Raw genomic sequence first — 20,211 nt, 5'->3', positions numbered from 1 at the left:
CTGGACTACCAGGTCTGTTACAAGTCATCAGTCGCCTAAGACACGTGTCCTGTGCTAGCCATTAAGTGGGCCTTTGTGGACAGAATTTGATGGTGGTGTTTTTTCCTCAGTGCAGAAGTAATCTGTCAGAATATCTGCTCTGGTACCGGTAGAGGTTTAAAGCAGTCATCAGTGACATGAAGGTCACACTCTCTACTGCAGGATGAGATCAACCGCTCTATACTCACAACTAGGAGAAAGTGAGCGTTACTGACCTTCTTCCAGGGGAGATGGGGCCCAGATCCCAGACTAGCTTACGGGGTAGGAGCAGGGCCTGATGACGCACTTAATTTTCATGTTTACAGGTCTCAGCTAAGAATCTGAAACACTACCCCTGAAACAAGAAAATGCATGAATGCAGCTAAAAATGGATTTTTTTCATCAGGAAAGAACAACGTCACATGGTTAAATAGCTCCAAAAAGTGAAATTTCCATGATATGGCCCCTTTAGAAAACCCAAGGCTCGACCTTGAAACCACACTCCAAGGCTTTGTCACTTCACTTTGTTTGTAGGTGCAGTAACTATTCGTTTCTTCCCCCTAGTGAGAACGTGCCAGTTTTTTCCATTCAGGTTTGCATAAGATTGTTAACACTTGTGAGTCTGTGCCAGATGACAGCTGCAGGATGGTGAGCTGGATCGTGTGTGTGTGTGTGTGTGTGTGTGTGTGTGTGTGTGTGTGTGTGTGTGTGTGTCTGGTTCACACCTCCTGCTGCCGGCCTCATGGATGTGTTTTTTTGCCACCAGCCACACGTGTAGACTCAGTTACATACAGTCATGTGAACACACATTCTCCACCTAAAAAAAAGTACACGACTACTAATAATTATGATGATGATATTGAATAGGGGAAAAAACAATGATCTAATTTAGTTAGACTGAATTCTTTTAAATTTTCACCAGTTCAATTTTATTTTTCCTTTTTATTTTGGCTCAATTCATTATTTTCTGTATCTAAAGTGACACTTTGATAGTGAACGTCACACAGTTGTGACTGTCAGCACTCCGGCAACAACCACACACACACACATACACACGCACACACACGATCCAGCTCACCATCCTGCTGTCATCTGGCACAGACTCACAAGTGTTAACAATCTCATGCAAACCTGAGAGGTTTAAAAGAGCTACTAAATCAGCTGTTAACGGAACATTTATCATTAGAAGTCTAGGGTTGCCCCCAGTGCTTTATGAGCCTGGCGGGCCGCCAGGCTTTGCTTGCCCACCCTACCGTGTCCGCTGACACGAACGGCGCAGCAAAACTAGAGCCCTCCATCAGCGGATACTGGTGAGAAACAGCAGTGTGCAACCCCGCTACCCCCACCCACCCCTGCTCTCATGGAGGAGCGCTGCGGGACGGAGCCCCCCCCCCCCCCCCCCCCCCCAACAAGGAAGGTTTGAATGTTTTTACCTTTGAGATGAATAAAACAGGAAGTTGAGGGCAGTTATTTTTATTGCCATGTTTAGAGTGGTTCACACTCAAGTTACATTACTCGAGAGGACTGGGTACTCTCTAGTAATGCCAAGTGATAGAGTGTAGGTTGTTTTAATTTAGTTTAGATATTTAAGCTGATTTACACTGATTTTGTTGCTGTTGGCCATGCATCAGTTAGTCCATTAATAGAGATTAAGATGTCAGTTTAGTGAAATTTACTGCAAACATTAAAGCTAGGGTACATGAATTAAATAATGTTTTTATAAATATTTCGCACCCATACATCTATTTCATATATTTCTATTGGCTTGTAATGGATGCTTGATAGTCATGTACCATCTTGAAATCCCGCAGCTGTTAAAGGATGTACAAGATTTGATGCTCCGCATTTTGCGTTTGTGCTTTGACATGAAAGTCCTCCTTCCTTCAAACCAGGGGTCACCAACTCCGGTCCTTGAGGGCTACCATCCTGCACATGTTAGCAGTTTTTCTTCCTACACATCTGGTTGAAATGAATGTGTAATTAACAGGCCTGTGCAGAGTAGGAGAGGATTACAGTACTCCATTTAGGTGTGGTAGAGCAGGAAACCCAGAAAACTAGCAGGATGGTACCCCTTGAGGACTGGAGTTGGTGACACCGGCTTTAAATGTTGTGCGGGGGTAGGCATCAGTTCTTTCCATGGCAGCCTAGCAGGTTTGGGGGATTTCTGCTTCCTCATGGGTTGCTTGCCCTGCTCTAACTACATGTTGTCGTTGGACTGAAAGCTGGAAGTTGTTGAAGACTGTGGGGGTGCGTACACGGCTGCAGGGCAGTGGGAGACGGGTGAGACGGCAGCAGTGGTAGAAGCGACAGAAGCCTTAGCAGTGGCAGCAGTGGAGTGAGAAGACACAAGTGCTGCAAAAAACTAATCAAGCCCATTCTATATACAGACTAGTGATACACTGATGTGAAATGTTTGGGCTGATACCGATATTAATCACTGTTATGGCCGATAACCAGTATTTGCCGATACCAGTATACCAGAGTTTCCCCCAGAAAACGAGTAAAGCCTGGTGGACTGGACCATCAAGAGCGCGGGGGGGTGTTGGTGTATTTATGAATTCCAAGTTCCGTTGCTCGTCCGTGACAGCGTGTGTGTGTGTGTGTGAAACGGATGGTCCTCTCCGTTGCTTTTCCATGACAGCGTGTGTGTGTGTTTGCATGAAGCTGACAGTCCTTTCGGTTGCTCTTCCGTGACAGCGGGTGTGTGTGTGTGTATGAAGCAGATGGTCCTTTCCGTTGCTTGTCCGTTTCAGCGGGGGTGGGGGGGGGGTGGGGTGGGGGTGGGGGGTTGGGGTGTGTGTGCTTGTGTGTGTGTGTGTGTGTGTGTGTGGGGGGGGGGGGGTGCGTGCAGTGCACACGATCCGCTGCATTTTCTCACCAGTATCAGCTGATAGAGGGCCCTATTTTTGTTTCATTGCCGACACAGTAGGGTCGGGGAGGGGGGCGGGGCATGACGCTTAGCCTGGCGGGTAACCATGCAAAGCCTGGCGGGCCGCCAGGTTTATAAAGCGCTGGGGGAAACCCTGCAGTATACTGACTTTAATGCTTCTAAAATCAGCAGATTTAGTATAGAATGAAAATTCTTAAAGCTGAATTTACATTATTATGTACACACACCACACAAATTTACACTTCTGAGATGATTAAAATCACTGTCACTCGGGTTGCAGGGATTAACCGTTTTACTATTAACTGTCGTTAACCCCCCGTAAAAATGGCTCCAATATGGGCTATAAAAAAAGGCAATAGCTCGATCCGCACGGACACAAACTAGGGTGAATCTGAACGTGCACACGCAGCAGAATCAGGACCAGGGACAAAAACCATCGGGACTGCCCCATTTCCACCTAGGAAGCGGTTGAAGACTCCTGTGTGGGGAAATTTCAGATATATTAGATATATTCCCACACCCATACTGATATGTTAAAAAATGACTAATATCGGTCAATATTGATGCTGATATGTTGTGCATCCCTAATACAGACGTTGACAAAATTGTCGTTACCATTCGGTGTGTATTGTCTCTGCAGTTTTGATTACTGTCTGCAGGGCCACCCTGTCAGCTGAAGAGCTGCTGCTGTACCAGACCAGGATGCTGCTGGTCAGGACACTTCAGATGGAGCAGAACAGACAGAACAGGCATCTCTTCTCGTCAAGTCACATTTGTTCTCGCTGAGGCAGCCAAAAGTTTTGGTCATGACATGACAGATGCAAATGTCAATAGAATGTCAATCCACCGTCATCGCAAACAACATCGAGCTCAGTTTGTTAAGGAGTATAAATCCAAATTTTCTTTCGGTACGGCTGTTGTGATCCACTGGGATGGTAAGCTCATGGAAGACTTGACTAGTAAAGAGCATGTTGATTGACTTCCAGTCATTGAGGTGAAGGTATCAGTCAGCTTTTGGGTGTGCCCAAAATACCATCAGGTACTGGAGAAGCACAAGCATCTGCAGTCAAATGTCTGATAGAAGAATGGAATTTGCATGATCATGTTGGTGCCCTTTGTTTTGATACAACTGCATCGAATATTGGTTACAAGGCAGGAGCTTGTGTATTGTTGGAGCAAAAGCTACAGCGTAATTGCCTTTACCTTGCTTGTCGTCATTATATCAGTGAGTTGTTGATTGGCGCTGCGTTTGAGAAAACCATCGGAGGATCTTCTGGCCCAGAGGTTCAGCTGTTCAAGAGATTCAGAGAACAGTGGGCATTTATCAACAAAGAGCATTTTCAACCTGGACCCACAGATGATTATGTGATGAACATTATAGCTGATGTCTGCGATGAAATTGTGAAGTTTGCACAGAGTCAGCTAAATGACAAGCAACCAAGGGATGATTATCGAGAATTCTTGGAGCTTTGTATCATATTCATTGGTGAAGTTCCTTTGCGAGGAGTGAGTATCATGGTTCCAGGAGCTATACATCATGCCAAGTGGATGTCCAAGGTTCTGTATGCTTTGAAGATATGGCTGTTTCGTGAACAAGCTGACAGCAAGGGAGCAGACAGGTCTAAGAGACCTTGCAGTTTTTGCAGTGAGAGTGTACCTTAAGACTTGGATAACGGCCCCTTCAGCCATTTCTGCTCCTCTCAATGATCTACAGCTGATGAACAGTCTCCTTGAATATTCATCCATCAATCAAGCTATATCAACGGCAACAGCAAAGAAACTGTCTTCCCATCTGTGGTATTTATTGCAAGACCTTGTGGGGTTGTCTCTGTTTGATGACCGAGTCGTCTCCTCAACAAAGAGAAGAAAGGTGCAGACAAACCACCAAAGCAAGCAGAAATTAACCTTGAGGAATTCCAGACATTCACTCTAGATCAGTGTGTAACTAGCAACTCGATGAATCTCTTTCATTGCCTCAAATTGCCATCAGACTTCTTGACCACTGATCCAGATATCTGGCTATCACATGAAGGATACATCGTTGCGAAACGTCACCTTTCAACACTGAAAGTTGTCAATGACACTGCAGAGAGGGGAGTAGCACTCTTCCAAGAATATAATACACCTGAAGGAGGAATGACACGAACATTAAAGAGAGCACACAGCTCAGAAACTGAGTCAAACTCCAGAGAAGGATATTGATGCGCTTTTGGATCAGAAAGGTGCAAGATCATCCTGCTGATAGTGGGGTCCTGAAACTGAAGACTGACAAGATCATTTATAGAAAAGGCAAGTTGAACAGACACAAACCCATCAGATGGTTGAAAGATGGACGCATCATCAGGGGGCCACAAGGGTTTGAGGGACCCTGGGGTGCCCACATCTTTACCTTGAGTGGCAAGAGGGTCTGTAAAGTTGTTGAGATGACCGTTAAGGAAGTTCCCTGGTGGAAGTCGAGTTTCAAAGCTGAGTTTCTGGCCACCGATGTAACTGGAAAGGTGTTTACCTGCCCACATGGTGGGAAGAGAAAGAATATTGCAATCAGGATATTTTAACACAAGTTGTTGTTTGTCTCGCTCAACTACAGTGGTAGGAGCCTCAGCTTCGTTAGAGAAATCAACAGAATGTGACTCTCATGAAAGCTGAATCTGTGGTGGCAAAGATTCTGGGCTAGGTGGTGAACATGTTGTTCCCCCCGGCTCAGAGTTACCAACCGTGAGACAGTGGAGGTCAGGAGGCAGGACAATGGGCAACCCCTGACCAGAGATCCCCCTTCCACATCAATGAAAGCATCAATGCGCCTCAGAAAGTCCATGCCAAGGGTGAAAGGCATCCTTCCTTGCATGCTCTTAGATGTACACGGAATGTGTCAGAGTCATGGGACTTATTGAGAAGTGGAGAGCAGACCTAGAAGAAAAGATTAAGTCATGAGAGTAAGTCTAGACAGTTACAGAACATGGAACAAGTTCTGGGGGTCTGACCCCCACTCCACAAGAAATGTAGATGTGGTCGAACATCGCTCGAGTTACAAGTGTAAAATTTGAACCTGTGTCAAGAAGTGCGTTGCAGGATAGATTCTGGGTCAGTATGACCGACACCAGAGATTTACCAGCTTTCTCCTGGGGCACTAGGTGTCCCAAGAACATTTTGGCGGACTCAACGACAGGGTGGACCGATATTTCGTCCGTTGCGGATGAACCGGTCTCCAGTGTAGCAGGAACAGGTGGTCCGGTGGGTTTAAGAGCCAAAATGTTTACCCAAAGGGATTTTAATGGTGACGCAGGTGTCTGCGGTGGGTTTTCATGCTCGGTTCTGACCCATCAGATCCTTCTCCAGAGATGAAGCTATGTAGCTAGTCAGCAAGGCCTAGATTTGAACAGAATCAGGACTTAATAGGTTAGTTTACGTCCAATGGGGACAACCTCTTCGACTGCAACGGACCTGTGCACTGGTTCTCGTTGTCTTAGGCCAGTTTTAGCATATATTATGCGGTGTTCAGACGCAACGCTCTACCGCTATTGCGGCTTTTGGACAGTAGCAGGCTGTGCTAGTATCTAGCTAAGCGGGTGAAAGTGTGCACATTCAGTGATGTGTTGAGTTTGATCACGATCACTCTTCAGACCACAGTCTGGTTGTTCTGAAGCCTCGGAAGAGTCCGGGTATTTCACCGGAAAAGGTGCTATTTAACAGTTGATCAGACTGTCTAGCGATTAGCTTTGCGCTAACATGAAGAGAGAGAATGAATTCTCTGACTCAGGAGTGACGCACAGTAAACAGTCAAGGTGACGAATAATGCATAAACACACACGTAACACACATTCACTTACTTTTTTAGGAATTAGAATGTAATTTGAAACGGTTGCTTCTTACAGACTCGGCTGATTTTACTGTGTTTCGGACTACCGGATGTTTATGCCGGAAGCCGGTGTTACAGTATAAAGCTTCCCTCCCGGGCGTTCCGGAGGAACAAAATTAAAGAGACACAGCTACCCGTTTTACAAATTATTGAAGATGAAACACAAAAACAGCGTGTTTTGATCTGAACAAGACTGGCAAAGGCTTGCAATTTTATGTAGCGTTGTTAATCTACATAACTAGAATTTAAACTGTTGCTATTCAGCTTTGTTAAATTCTGAGAAAGATCAAACGAATTGGCAATGAAACTTACTGTAAATCCTCTAATACAGGCCCGGGCCTGTATTTGACTCAAGCTCATTTAGCTCCAGGCCTTTATTGGAAGGAGGACCAGAATTAGAGGCAGGCCTCAATTTCTATTTGAGCAAAATGAACTAATGGTTCGTTGGAGTTTCTGACAATTAAAATTGCGCCCACATTTTCAAAGTTAAACACATTTCTTTTAACAACGGTAGTTTCTGCTTCAGCCCTCTTCCCCCTCCCCCTGCGCAGCGGCCGCAAACTCACTGATGCACCTGCAGCCTCTCAGAGTTCCTGCTGCTCTAAACATTAAAATAATGATTTCATTTTCTGTTCCTCACTTCTGATTACCTTCAATGGTGTCTGTTTGTTGCAACCACCAGGTACAAAAACTAACCTGTTTTTATTTGTCTATTTTTCTGTCCTGCCTGTTTATTATCTTCCTGCATCTCCTCTCAATCCTAAAGAAAAACTGCTACCTGGGTTCATAAATATTCACCTTATGAGTTACCTTTGAGCTGCAGTTCTAAAAGATCTACCGACCGCTAAAACAGCGGAGTGCTCGCCGGCCACATCAGTTAGGTGCGTCACCGAGGACAAAACAGGTGATGCGCCCCGATCCACAGCAGCGAAACGCATCAGGCACAAATAAAAGAATACAAGACAGAAAACATAAAAGGAAATGAGCCGACATGAACGATCGCGTGTTAAATTAGTTTTTGAGGTGGCGACACCTGATTTGATAATGTTACTGTGGCTGTGCTCAGGACGCAGATGTCTGGAGCGCGTCAACAATCAGAGCTTTGCATGCGCAAGCTGGTTAAGGTTAGGATGGGGGTGAGGGGTCCTTCCAGTGTTATGGCCCTCGCCTCTGGAACGAGCTGCCAGAGGACCTCAGGGCCGCAGAGAACGTTCATGTTTTTAAGTCAAGACTCAAGACCCATCTTTTTAGGTTAGCTTTTATCTAAATATTTACTACAGTTTTATTTCTCGTTTTACATGATTATATTTTATTACTTGCTTTGCATGTTCTATATGATTATATTTTAGCACAGTTTTATTATTTAAATTATTATTTTACTGTCTATGATTTTATTTATTACTTATTTTCTAATTGTTGTCATTTATATTAGCTCTTTTATTACATTTTTACTTCCTGGGCGCTCTATAGGTGGGCGTCTAAGCTCCCCCTCCACTGAGCGCCGACTTAGTGTGGAAGACCTGATGCTGCCGGGACAGACGGCTCCTCTGATGGCATTTCCTTGCGTTACCATACTTGGCTCATCTGGACTCAGCCTAATATAATTTTTACTTGTGTGTGTGTGTGTGTGAGTCTGTGTGTGTGTGCGTGTGATTGCATATGTTTGTTAATGTTTTTAACCTGTTATGGGAATCTGGGGTCATTTTGTAAAGCACTTTGAATAACACTTTGTTTGAAAAGCGCTTTAGAAATAAAATTTGATTGATTGATTGATTGATTGATTGATTGATTGATTGATTGAGGGGAAGGTTAAATTGCAAGAGGGTAAACGTCACAATTTGGTTAAATGTCCGTTTTACGGCGGTTGTCAGTACCGACGCTCTGGCACAGCGCGTTGCCTCCCGACGCGCAGGAGCTTGTCACCTGCTGACAGCAGGCTGCTGTCTTTTCCGAGGACTGCATCTTGCCGGTCATTATCACGTGACAGTGACTAGTCGATGACAGGCATAAAAAGTCACTATAGAGCGGTGAAGTAGACTAGTGACTAGTTCATACAACCCCTACTGCTCCCAGTGTTCTGCAGTATAATCAGCACGTTCTCTTTGAATTTGATATCAAATTTTCGCCTCCTCTTCATCTCCGCACAGTTAAAGTTACCCTCGCGGTCTATCACTGGCAAATCAAAAGTGAGACGGATGACACAATTGCCCCCCGTACTTGCTTGTTACCACATTCCACCCGGCCACAATAAAAAAACGGCCGTTATTCACCTCCGCTGCCAAAATATGATACCTGATACGGATATTTATATAATCAATAGAAGTTCATTCACCAACTGGCTTGGTCTATATTTAATCAAAAGATTCATATTTTATTAGGGCTGCACGATATTAGGAAAACCTGCGATATTCGATAGCAGTGCTTAATATTGCGATATCGATATTACTCACGATAAATGAACAAATACTAAAGTATGCAGTGTTGATGTCGTCTGGCGTGTGACGTCTGCTCTGGGTTCAAAGCAAACAAAAACTAATGCATGAATTCCATTACAACATAACATTTTTATTGCAAAAATATCCAGCTGCACCTGCTACTGTATTAGCAGCTGCACCTGCTACTGTATTAGCAGCTGCACCTGCTACTGTATTAGCAGCTGCCGCCTGCTACTGTATTAGCAGCTGTACCTGCTACTGTATTAGCAGCTGCACCTGCTACTGTATTAGCAGCTGCCGCCTGCTACTGTATTAGCAGCTGTACCTGCTGCTGTATTAGCAGCTGCACCTGCTACTGTATTAGCAGCTGCACCTGCTACTGTATTAGCAGCTGCACCTGCTACTGTATTAGCAGCTGCCGCCTGCTACTGTATTAGCAGCTGTACCTGCTACTGTATTAGCAGCTGCACCTGCTACTGTATTAGCAGCTGCACCTGCTACTGTATTAGCAGCAAAACAACAAACTGCATGCATGCAGTTTCTCAGTGACTTTAAAACATCACCTCCACCATAAAACTTTTTCTGATGCTCCAAATACAGAAAAACATCCCTTACCAGGTTTTTTTTGAATAAATAAAAAAAAATCAGAAAATAAGTTTAAATGTTAAATAATAGTTAACATCACTTAAATGCAACAGCAAATTCTCTCATTGCTACTGAACATTTTTCCCACTTATGTGGTTATGATATAAGGCTGTTGCTGTAATTGGGAAGTGAACTGTGCTGGGCCAAACTAGGAGAATATTAAGATTTTTTGAGGGAAAGAGAAACACAATTGTCTACCTTTCAGAAGAGGAAGTGGCAAAAAACTACATGGAAAATATGTGAAAACGTTTGTTTTTATCCCCAAATTGAACAAGTTTACCTAGATCTTAAAAAGCAGCTCAGATGATGAAACTGCAACTATGATTCTGATAACAAGCTAACAAATTGAACTAGCTCCTCTTAAGATAACCGGCTAGCAGAGCTTCTGACTGACAGTTTATGTGCAGCAGCAAATCAACTATCCTGATTAACAAGGTTATAAAAGCTCATAAATGAAAAATCACTTTGATGTGTGGGGGAACTTTTCCAGGCCCTCTTTAGCAGGGTGGGACTGGGAGGAGAGTGCTGTAGCCTTTTAGCTAGAAGCTAACCGGAGCCTGGGGCTAACATCACCACCCGGTGGAACACTAGCGACATGAAGGTGGGTTGGTTCACCGGCACGTGTCGGAGTCAGCCCGGTTACTATCAGCTGCTTAACGACACCGAGCGGACTCACGTTCAAGTTTGAAAGCAGCGCTGATTCCAGAAACCTCAGCACAAAGTGCGTTCGTTAATCTGAGCCAGCATGACGAACAAGGGAAGCGAGCGGCAGCGGAAAGTGGGGGCGGAGTAGAGCGGAGATAGTGGAATTTTGGTGTAAGGGTCTACGTAGGGGGCGGGCATATTACGTGAACGGACCCATCTGATTGGCCGCATATCTGAAGGACTGCATTTGATTGGTTGAATAATACTCCGCGTAAAAAACAGAGCTGGTTTACAAAAAGTTGATGTGTGACACGGATGGAAATGAACCAAATATTTATCGCCGTTTTTGACGTGCTTTGCGATGGGCCTATCGCACGTCCTGTTATCACGATGACGATAATTTTTCGATATATTGTGCAGCCCTAAATTTAATTGAAGAGATTTCAATTAATTGCAAAAGTTTATTTATTAGTTCAGAAGATCTAAAGAGATCTTTGCTCGTTCAGTGATCAATAAACACCACTCCTTGTTTTATTCAAAGAAGAGTCAGGTTTAAAAAAAAGTTAAGAATTTATTACTAACAATTTAAAGACGACAATTTAAAAGACAATTCATAAATGACAATTTATCAAAGCTTTGATATTAAAACTTGGTATTAAAGCAATCTGTGTCTGGATGAAACTAAAAATGAAGTGTGTGTGTTTGGATGTGTGAATATAGGTATCAGAAGGTTTTTTTTATCTTAGAGAGAGAAAACGCGTTCTGGGTGGTAGAATTTGGTTTGCAGCTAAGCTAAATTGTTTCTTAATAAAACAGGCATTCAGACGCAATCTTGTGTTCTACCTCACCATTCACACGACTCTCTGTTTGGATCCGGAGGTCAAGGGAGGATGTTGATCAGACTCTGGGTACTCGGTCCGGTAGGGTAAACCAGTGGTACCGACTCTCTGGTCCTAGAGTTGCCGCAGGCACATAGGTGGATGGTATTGCGTCTGAGCAGATTCTTAAGGAATCTCGTAGCGTCAGCTTGTTGCAGATGGCGTTTCTGTTGAAGCAATTCTATTGGTGTGACAGAAAAGCTTTAGTAGAGGTTTCGAGCGGCCGACCCGATCCTCTGGACTCTCGTTGACACGGAGAGAATTTTGGTGAGCTCAAGAACTGAACTTGAACTGAGGAGTTAGGTTTTAAGAGACGGCCGGTAATTTTATTCTAACGAATTAGATTTTGACATGTTAGAGGGTGGGACTTAACATATCTCAGAACACGCCCACCCAAGATAGAAAGCTCTGGTGTTATGGAACAAAGACATGTGAGTGCAGTTAACTTAAACCTGATTTCTGTGTCCTCCATGGTGTTTGTAAGTGCACATGATCTTCTTGTCACTGTTAAACATTACTGATTATCATAAATAATGACAATATTAATCAAAGAATAATAATTCATTTCAGTAATTAAATACATTTATAGTGAACCTTGATGATTATTTATGAACATTGTGATAGACGGTGAAAAGAGTTTATTAAAAATTATTCTTTTAAATCTTGAAGTGTCCTTCATCTTGCAGATGGAACAGCAGTCAGATAAAGTCAGTCAGATTAAAGATGGTTTACAGCAGACTTCGCGTCTCCTGTGATGGATAATCTGTAGATAGAAGTACAGCCAGGACAGGTTGACCCAGCTGAGGAAATGTGACCTTTGGGTCACAAATGAGGCCATTCATGTCGCTACACTCACTAGGGATGAAGATGACCTGCAGTTTCTCTTGCAGGTCGTTTCTGATCATCGTGGGCTACATCCAAGCACAAGGAAGACTGAACTATAACTGGTGACAAATGACAATGATTACTGAACTCGTGTACTTGCTGTACTGTGACTGTGACTATTTGATCATAAAACTGTGGTTATTTTCTAATAACTGAAACACTATTAAATTGTCTATCTTTGTTCTATGTTGTTGAGCAAAATCATTTCGTCTAATCGGTTAAAGTGTGTACCGTCACCAGTTTTGCTATATAAACTAAATGCAGTTGGGTGACCTGTAAATATTACATGATCTTGAAATAATTTGACACACAATAATCTTGGACCAAATGGAACAGATCTGGAGGGTGAGAGTAAAAAATTTATGAATTTTTTTTTAATCTTAGTACCTAAGTGACACCCTAGTGCCCAGGAAATTGAACTGCGACACCTTCTCCACCTGCTCTCCATTTACTGTGAGTGAGTAGTGCTTCACATTTTCCCTTCTTGGATCAATGATGATTTGTTTGGTTTTGTTGACGTTCAGGGTCAGGTTGTTAGCTGTACACCAGTTCGCTAGCTGCTGCTCTACTTCCCTGTATGCTGACTAATTTCCCTGGCTGATTAGGCCCACCACGGTTGTATCATCAGCAAACTTAATGATGGCAACCATAGGAACCATTGCCTGGTTCAGTCTGACAAAAAGCCATAAAACTTTGCAAATCTTCCTGAGAGCCCTCAGTAGGGCTGTAACGAAGCCTCGATGACGTCAACGGCTCGATTCTAAAAATTTGTCGACGTCAGATCCGGTAGTCTACGCACCACGCCCACTTGTTGCATCCCCAGGAGTTTGTAAATAGAGGTGAAATCTGCCTGTTTTTCCTCTAGTTCACCCTCTTCTCCGCCTTCACTAACATCTCCACCAAATACCGAAAACCCGGAACAATGTCCGCCCGTTACTAGATTCCTTTCCTGTTTTGCCCGCCTTCGTCTCCCGGCAACGGACAACAACTTCCGGGGTCAAATGCGCTGCATCGTCTCCACTGCAGATGTAGAAAATCACCGGGAGCATTTCTCCCTTCATTAAGGAGCTTCTTTCAGACATCAGGAGAGCTGTTTTGGTGGTAGCAGTCTCTCCTCCGTGCTGGTCTGTTTGCTGCTGGGTGTTTTTGGTTTATTTAAACTTGGTAACTTGAACTTAACGTTGGTAAAGCTACTGTTAGCATTTTCGCGAACAGCTTGCGTTTGGATAAGCTGTTACGTTTTGGTTTAGAGTTCATCTTTTTTGTGGTGCAGATCTCCATTTTATTACATTTAGAGTGTTGTGGGTTTTCGGTTTAGTGTAAAATATCACCTTGAGTTTGGTTTAACCTCCCAGTTTAGAGTTTGGACCTTTGGAGATTCTTATTTTGGTCCAGAACCCTGTAATCTTTGCCCAGTGGGACATCCCTACTTATTTGTACTTTTGTTTTAATTCCCCACAGGCAGAATTAGTTTTATTATTCCCAACCTGTGGATGGAAAGATTTGTTTTTCTTGTAGTTGTAAATAAACCTGATCATCATTTTAACTTTTAAATCCCATTATTGTCCCTTCCTTTTTGCACACGAGTCAAACTCCCCAGGAAGAGTCGTAACACCACTCGCCTCACGCACATAAGGGACCATAACAAAGCAGCATGGAGACACTCCATCTCCAACCACCTCTCAGGCAGCAGCCTGCACTCCCAAGTTCTACATGTTACCAGAACATAACCAACCACAACACATTAAAAGCAGAGTTATACAAAATGGAAGGCCTGTAGTGTTTATTCTCTTACAGTAAGAATTTATCAATTTTTTTGAGGAATTCATTAGAGATTTTTTGGTTTTTATTAACTGTGCAATAGAAAAATAATCTTTAGATTAATTGTCTAAATAGTCATTAGAATAGTCGACTATTCGATAAAATAATCGTCAGAATAATCGTTTTAAAAATAATCGTTTACCCCCAGCCCTAGCCCTCAGCAACACCACCATTTTTTCTGCTAAGTTGTCTTTCTGTGGAGTAGGGCTGTGCAATAAATAGAAAATGTATTGTTGTCGAAATTTCTGACTCTTGTGGAGATAATTTTTCCCATGTCAAAAAATTTTGAAAATAAAAAAATAAAAAGCTGTGTAGGTTGGCAACGTTCATGTCCCCTTAAGAAGCGGTACCGCCTTGAGTCACGTAGAAATGGGACTCAACGTAGCACACGTGACCGCCGCATCTAGTGGACAACTTTTGTTTTTGCGCATACCTGTAGTTATCGTCCATTTATCGTTATTGAGGTGAAGTCCTCAATATATCATGATATTGATTTCAGACCATATTGCCCAGCCCAACTGTGAAGTATTCAAGTTCCCCCTCCTCCTGCACGTATGAGGGATGCACCCACTTTGTGCCATGGAGCTGGGAACAAATCTACACTCAGATGGGCTGACTCAAACCACGCTGTACAGATCTGCTTTAGGCTGAGTAGAGCTCCTGAAAAACCACCTGAAGGGTCATGACCAGACTATATTCACATATATAGGATGGCTTTGCAGACCAACCATGTCTGGTGTTGTGTAAAATACTCAATTCTGAAGCTTATTCTGTTGATCTGCAACTGCTCCAAGACAACACTCTGTATTGCTCTTTTGTACCCCACCCTGGCTTTTTCTTATACCTCCTCTGGAGAAAATGTCAGTGGATCCTCCCAGGTGGATTTGTTAAGCTGGGATGATGACTCACAGCCACGGGGAGTGTCAGGAAGATCCGTGGAGCATCGTCAATCAACCCTATTACTGTTTATTTAATGATACAGGCCTAGCATGTGCACCTGGGTCCTCCAGATAGAGACATACATTTGGAAGGATGGAAAGATGACAGGGGAAGGGAGGGGAGCTTAAATATGAGTCCCAAGAGTAGTGACAAGAAACACATGATTACAAAGTGGGAGGAGCTGCAAGGCTGCAAGATCAGCAGCAAGATATGTAAACGTGCAGCTGAGCAAATCCATATAACAGGGGTGGGATTGATGGTTGGAATTGGAGGTTATGTTAATATGTAGGTTTGATGGGGGTTCATAGTGCATGTTGTATTGACTATCAGGAGGGAGAGGCTTAAGATGTCACATGGTCTGAATTTACACTAGAAGCATGACTCTTTGACCCTGTTGGTAAAAACACACACCACATCTTTCTCATTACTCAGAAAGAAAAGGTCTGATGGGCCAGGAAGGGCTTTTCTCATCTCCTCTGACTTCTATAAACGTTCTTACAGATTAGTCAACTCTATAAACGCTGGACTGTTTCAGATCTGATGTGAAGCCACTGTCAGGACACACAAGAAACAAACTGCAATATTTAAGTCCTGACATGTGTGTACAATTGAGATCCGTGTTAAATGTCTTCGCAGCTGACCTAAATGGCTCAGGTTTGTGGGAACAAAGTAACATCCTTTTTGAATGATGTGTAAAACTTGTAGGAACTGTATTAGAACAGAACTGTTAGCTTTAGTTCACTGATCAAGACCACAATAGAGATCACCTTCATCTCACCGAGACCTGAGTTAGGTACATATTGCGCAGGTTGTTTCAGAGTTGTCAGTATGCTGTGGGTTAGAGCAGATTTTTCCAGTTCCACAGGACACATGTGGAGTTCACACACCTCCAGAGCCCACTAGTGTCCAACCCTTCTCAAGAAGTAGTCAGCTGATACTTTGAATGGCGGCTTCACATCAACAGATGTCTGTTGTTCAGTCTGTGTTTGTGTAGTCAGTGTTTTACACTACCGGGGGGGGGGGGGGTTATCAAAGTGCTTAACATTTAAAATGGAATTAAAAACAAGTTAAACATTTAGGAACCATTGTAAAAACAGCAATGAAACTAAAATGCTAAAACCAAGAGCACAAGATTCGATACAGATTACAACACTCCAGGGGATTTAGAAGCCCTGCGAAAGAGGTGTGTCTTTAGTCCAGATGTAAACAGAGGAACGTCTGTAGTCATGCGCAGGTCAAGTAGTAGTTTGTCCCACAGCTTTGGAGCTGCCACAGGGAATGAGTGATCACCCTATGTCTGGTTTTAAATTGTGGAACATGTAAATAGAATTGACTGGAAGATCTTGTTTCTCTGCCATGTTTTTTGCAATGAGAGACTGTCTGAGATGTAACAAGGGCGAGACCATGAGTAAACCATGAATAAATGCAAACATAATAATCTTGAATTCAGTCCTAAATTTAACAGGGAGCCAATGAATTGATGAGCGGATTGGAGTGATGTGTTGCCGCCTAGAGGTGTTTGTAAGCAGATGTGCGGCTATGTTTGACCAAACTGCAGAGTCAGCGGGAAAGGTTGGATACGTTTTCCTGATTACATGAAATGCCATTGGTCTGCTGTGAATCCCTTTTGCTTAGATTAGTGATCTTATTCAGGCCGATGTCTGTATTTGTATTTTATGTGATGATTATTTCATTTTCTTGGGTTCATTTTCTCAACGTTTCCTTTTTTCTGACTTTAACCAGTAGCGTTAGCCTAAACTTGTTTCCAGCGTAAGCGTCCTCATTCCTAATGCACTTCCAGATTGGAATGTGTTCCTTGCAGAGGTGTCACTGCAAGTCACTGCTTTGCAAGTCACAAGTAAGTCACAAGTCTTTCCAGTCAAGTCTCGAGTCAAGCCCAAGTCAAAGACAACTAAGTCAAAGTCAAGTCCAAAGTCAATGATGTGGAAGTCCAAGTCAAGTCCAAGTCCTCAACTATGAATTTTCAAGTCATAATCAAGTCATCTGTCCAACTTTAATGACGATGATAATAAATAAACTCCAGAAATAAAGCTTCTTAAAGCTTAATTTATTTGTTCAAACAAGCAGGAAGTGCAACTGAAACTGGTTATAAACAAAGTGCTGCTGCAGTTAGCAGAACAAGATCAAACCCAGAGCGACGAATGATTTATGATTTTTGTCCATGTCGTGCCACTTTTATGCTAAAATATCAGATATGCTCAAGTCATCATCAAGTCAACAGATGCAAGTTGATTCAAGTTGCAAGTCATCGGTGTTCAAGTCCAAGTCAAGTCGTAAGTCTAGATTTTATCAAGTCAAGTCAGAAGTCATTAAACTAATGACACGAGTCTGACTCGAGTCCAAGTCATGTGACTCGAGTCCACACCTCTGGTTCTTTGTATAGTACCATTTATGAATGGTTGTTTGGCCCCCATGGAATGTGTCTCCTCCTACTTACCCCTCAAGGACAAAAGTGTCTTTACTGTAGAGCAATGTCCTGCATATGTTTGAACTGTCCACAGACCTTGTTAGTGACCATGGTGTCTCTCTGTGTACTCTGTCTGTCTCTCCACAGATAGGACTGATGTCAGTTACAGTTTTCCCGGTCCGTCTGCTGCTCGTCTCCTTTTTTATGTTGCTGGCATGGCCCTTCGCCTTCACAGCCTCCCTGGGACGCTCAGATTTTGTTGTTGAGCCTCAGTCGTGGTGGAGGAGGTGTGTTGGTTTTTTTATATGATGGATAGTGTGCTCATAAGGCATCTGATCACATTCAAGTTCTCGTCTCGACAGGAAGAATACCTGTGAGGAATGGGTTTTGTTTACCTAGTAAAAAGTTGACTAGATTGGTGAAACATTTGGAATAATTTGCTTTTTCAGGCTCACAGACATTTGTCTTCGGGTCATAATGCGAGCCATGTGGTTTTGCGGTGGCTTCCATTGGGTCAAAGTGAAAGGGGAGAGAGCGCCACCTTCTGAAGTTCCTATTCTCTCTGTGGCACCACATTCTTCCTACTTTGATGCCATCCCAGTCACCATGACCATGTGCTCTATAGTCACCAAACTAGAGAGCATGAGCATCCCTGTCTGGGGCAGTAAGTCGTACACATTTACACTCAGCATTTCCATTCATGCAGGATGTTACTGTTTTATCTAGAAATGGATGAATAAATCACAATTAACATACGTATCAGCCGATGTTGGTGATTTTTAAAATATATTAGCATAGAACTGATAAAGCGATTTTAGTTCTGAAGACGTTCAACATCTTCCTCCACATCGGCTTTATCATCAGCGTCCAGACTGGCTTGCGGACTGTCTAACAAGCCTCGAACATGTCAGGTTGAACTAGCTTTTTCCTCTCTGGCTTTGATATCCGTTCTCCTCATCATATTCCAGAGGAAAAAAAAAATCTGACTAGCAGATGTTTCAGAAGCTACATCTGATTCTGATTAAACGATGTCGTCTGCCATAATACTAACACAGAAAAAACAGCTACTGACTGTTTACATTAGCTTCCTGAGTGAAGGCCTAGTATGACGTAAGCAGCTGGGTAGTGCTTAGACTGGAAACTATTTATTTTTTGTTTTTTAAACATCAGATTTTCTGAAAATCAAGCTGTGGAAATCTAATAATTTTTTTCAGATGAGGTTTTAATACTTTTCACACATGCCATTAAGAGGAAGTCCGCCTCTGGCCAGTAACTTTAAGGAAAGTGCATTTTGTATGTCAGTTTTTACTTGCTCTCTGTTTTTATCGACATTAATCTTCACTCAACTTATTGTACTTGTGTTCTGTTTTTAAGTCAAACACAACATCTTTACTGGTTTGTAGATGAATGGGAACACACAACAAACCTATTATTCTGTTTTCTTTCTTGTTTTGGTTTTAACGTCATCGCCTCCACCAGCTCTGATCAGCTACATCAGACCAGTGTTGGTGACTCGGACAGACCAGGACTCTAGAAGGAAAACTGTGGAAGAGATAAAGCGACGCGCTAATTCTGGAGGGAAGTGGCCACAGGTACTGACTTAATGACACATCACATCACCGATTACCCTTGAATGTAATTCAGTTGTTCTAGTTCAACACCTACAAAACAATCTACGCAAGAAATCAAAGTTAAAGGGGACGTCCGGGGGCCATGTGGGTTTCTATTGCCTTTGTAATCACACCAAACCAGAAAAAAAAATCTATATGTTTTCTGTCAGTGTCTGGTTTCAGGAATTATGTGCCTAAAACAAGCCATTTGAAAAAGTCCCATTTGTGACATCACAAACAGGAAAAGTAGCTTAGAACCACCTCTTATGTTTAAGAGAGAGCTTCTGCTAGAAAAAGCAGCGGCTCTACTCTGAGCTCCTTCCAGATTTTGGAGCTTCTCAGCTTATAGCAGCCTGAGCGGAGTATAAGTGGGCATTGCCAGCTCCAGCTTATTTTCTTAAGTGACAGAGCCCTGAAACGGCTCATTCTGGAAGATACTGAAAATGTTTAAAACAATTTAAATTGCTTTATTTGAGAGAGATTTAGTGCAAAGAACTTTATAAACCTGTTTTGTATCAACCATGAAAATATTATAACTTAAGAAAAGTCCATAATATATCCCCTTTAAATGGATTTGCACGTGTGTGAGCACTGTTTAAATATATGTCTCCTTGTTTCAGATTATGATATTCCCAGAAGGAACGTGCACCAACAGGTCGGGTCTCATATTATTCAAGGCTGGTATGTGTTCAACATCTTTCCTGCTTTAGCCTGATCATGAAACAGGATAACAGGTAGCATCATGCTGTGGTTTATCCCAAAATGATCTGGTGAAATCTCCATCACTGTGTTGGTTTGTTCAAGATGTTGGTATGCAGAATCAAGTTCTAGCACAGTAATGACAAGTTCATTAGTAAATCTTTGCCTTCTAAGAAATTTTTTTGTCAAGTCTAGTCAATTATAATTTTATTTCTAGAGCGCTTCACCCCTAAGCACAGCAGCTGACCAAAGTGCTGTACAAAAATAATTAAAACAGAGGAATTAAACCTCATAAAGGAGTACAAACAAACAACAGGATAAAAGACAGTGGCAGTACAATAACACAAAAATATCACAGCCAAAAGCAGAAAATGTTCAACATTAAAAGCCAAGTCTTTTGGCTTAATTTAAAACAAACAATAGAGGGGGACTATATCACCCTGTATCACTCATTGCAAAGTG

The 20,211-nt window shown here is 42.7% G+C and overlaps 1 protein-coding gene across 1 annotated transcript in view; it reads left to right on the top strand.

Annotated features, from left to right (window-relative positions):
- The window catches only part of lpcat1 (lysophosphatidylcholine acyltransferase 1), a 74,803-nt gene that overhangs the window by 11,311 nt on the left and 43,281 nt on the right, over window positions 1–20,211 (top strand). Inside the window, exons 3-6 of the mRNA XM_070556204.1 lie at window positions 17,588–17,727; window positions 17,890–18,104; window positions 18,920–19,032; window positions 19,671–19,731. Coding sequence (XP_070412305.1) covers window positions 17,588–17,727; window positions 17,890–18,104; window positions 18,920–19,032; window positions 19,671–19,731 — 529 coding nt within the window. The remainder of the gene's footprint in view (window positions 1–17,587; window positions 17,728–17,889; window positions 18,105–18,919; window positions 19,033–19,670; window positions 19,732–20,211) is intronic.

The sequence above is a fragment of the Nothobranchius furzeri genome, chromosome 11, assembly GCF_043380555.1.
Source record: "Nothobranchius furzeri strain GRZ-AD chromosome 11, NfurGRZ-RIMD1, whole genome shotgun sequence".
Lineage (NCBI taxonomy): Eukaryota > Metazoa > Chordata > Actinopteri > Cyprinodontiformes > Nothobranchiidae > Nothobranchius > Nothobranchius furzeri.
The sequence above is the reverse complement of the archived record's forward strand: the minus strand, read 5'-3'. Positions and strand labels throughout refer to the sequence as shown.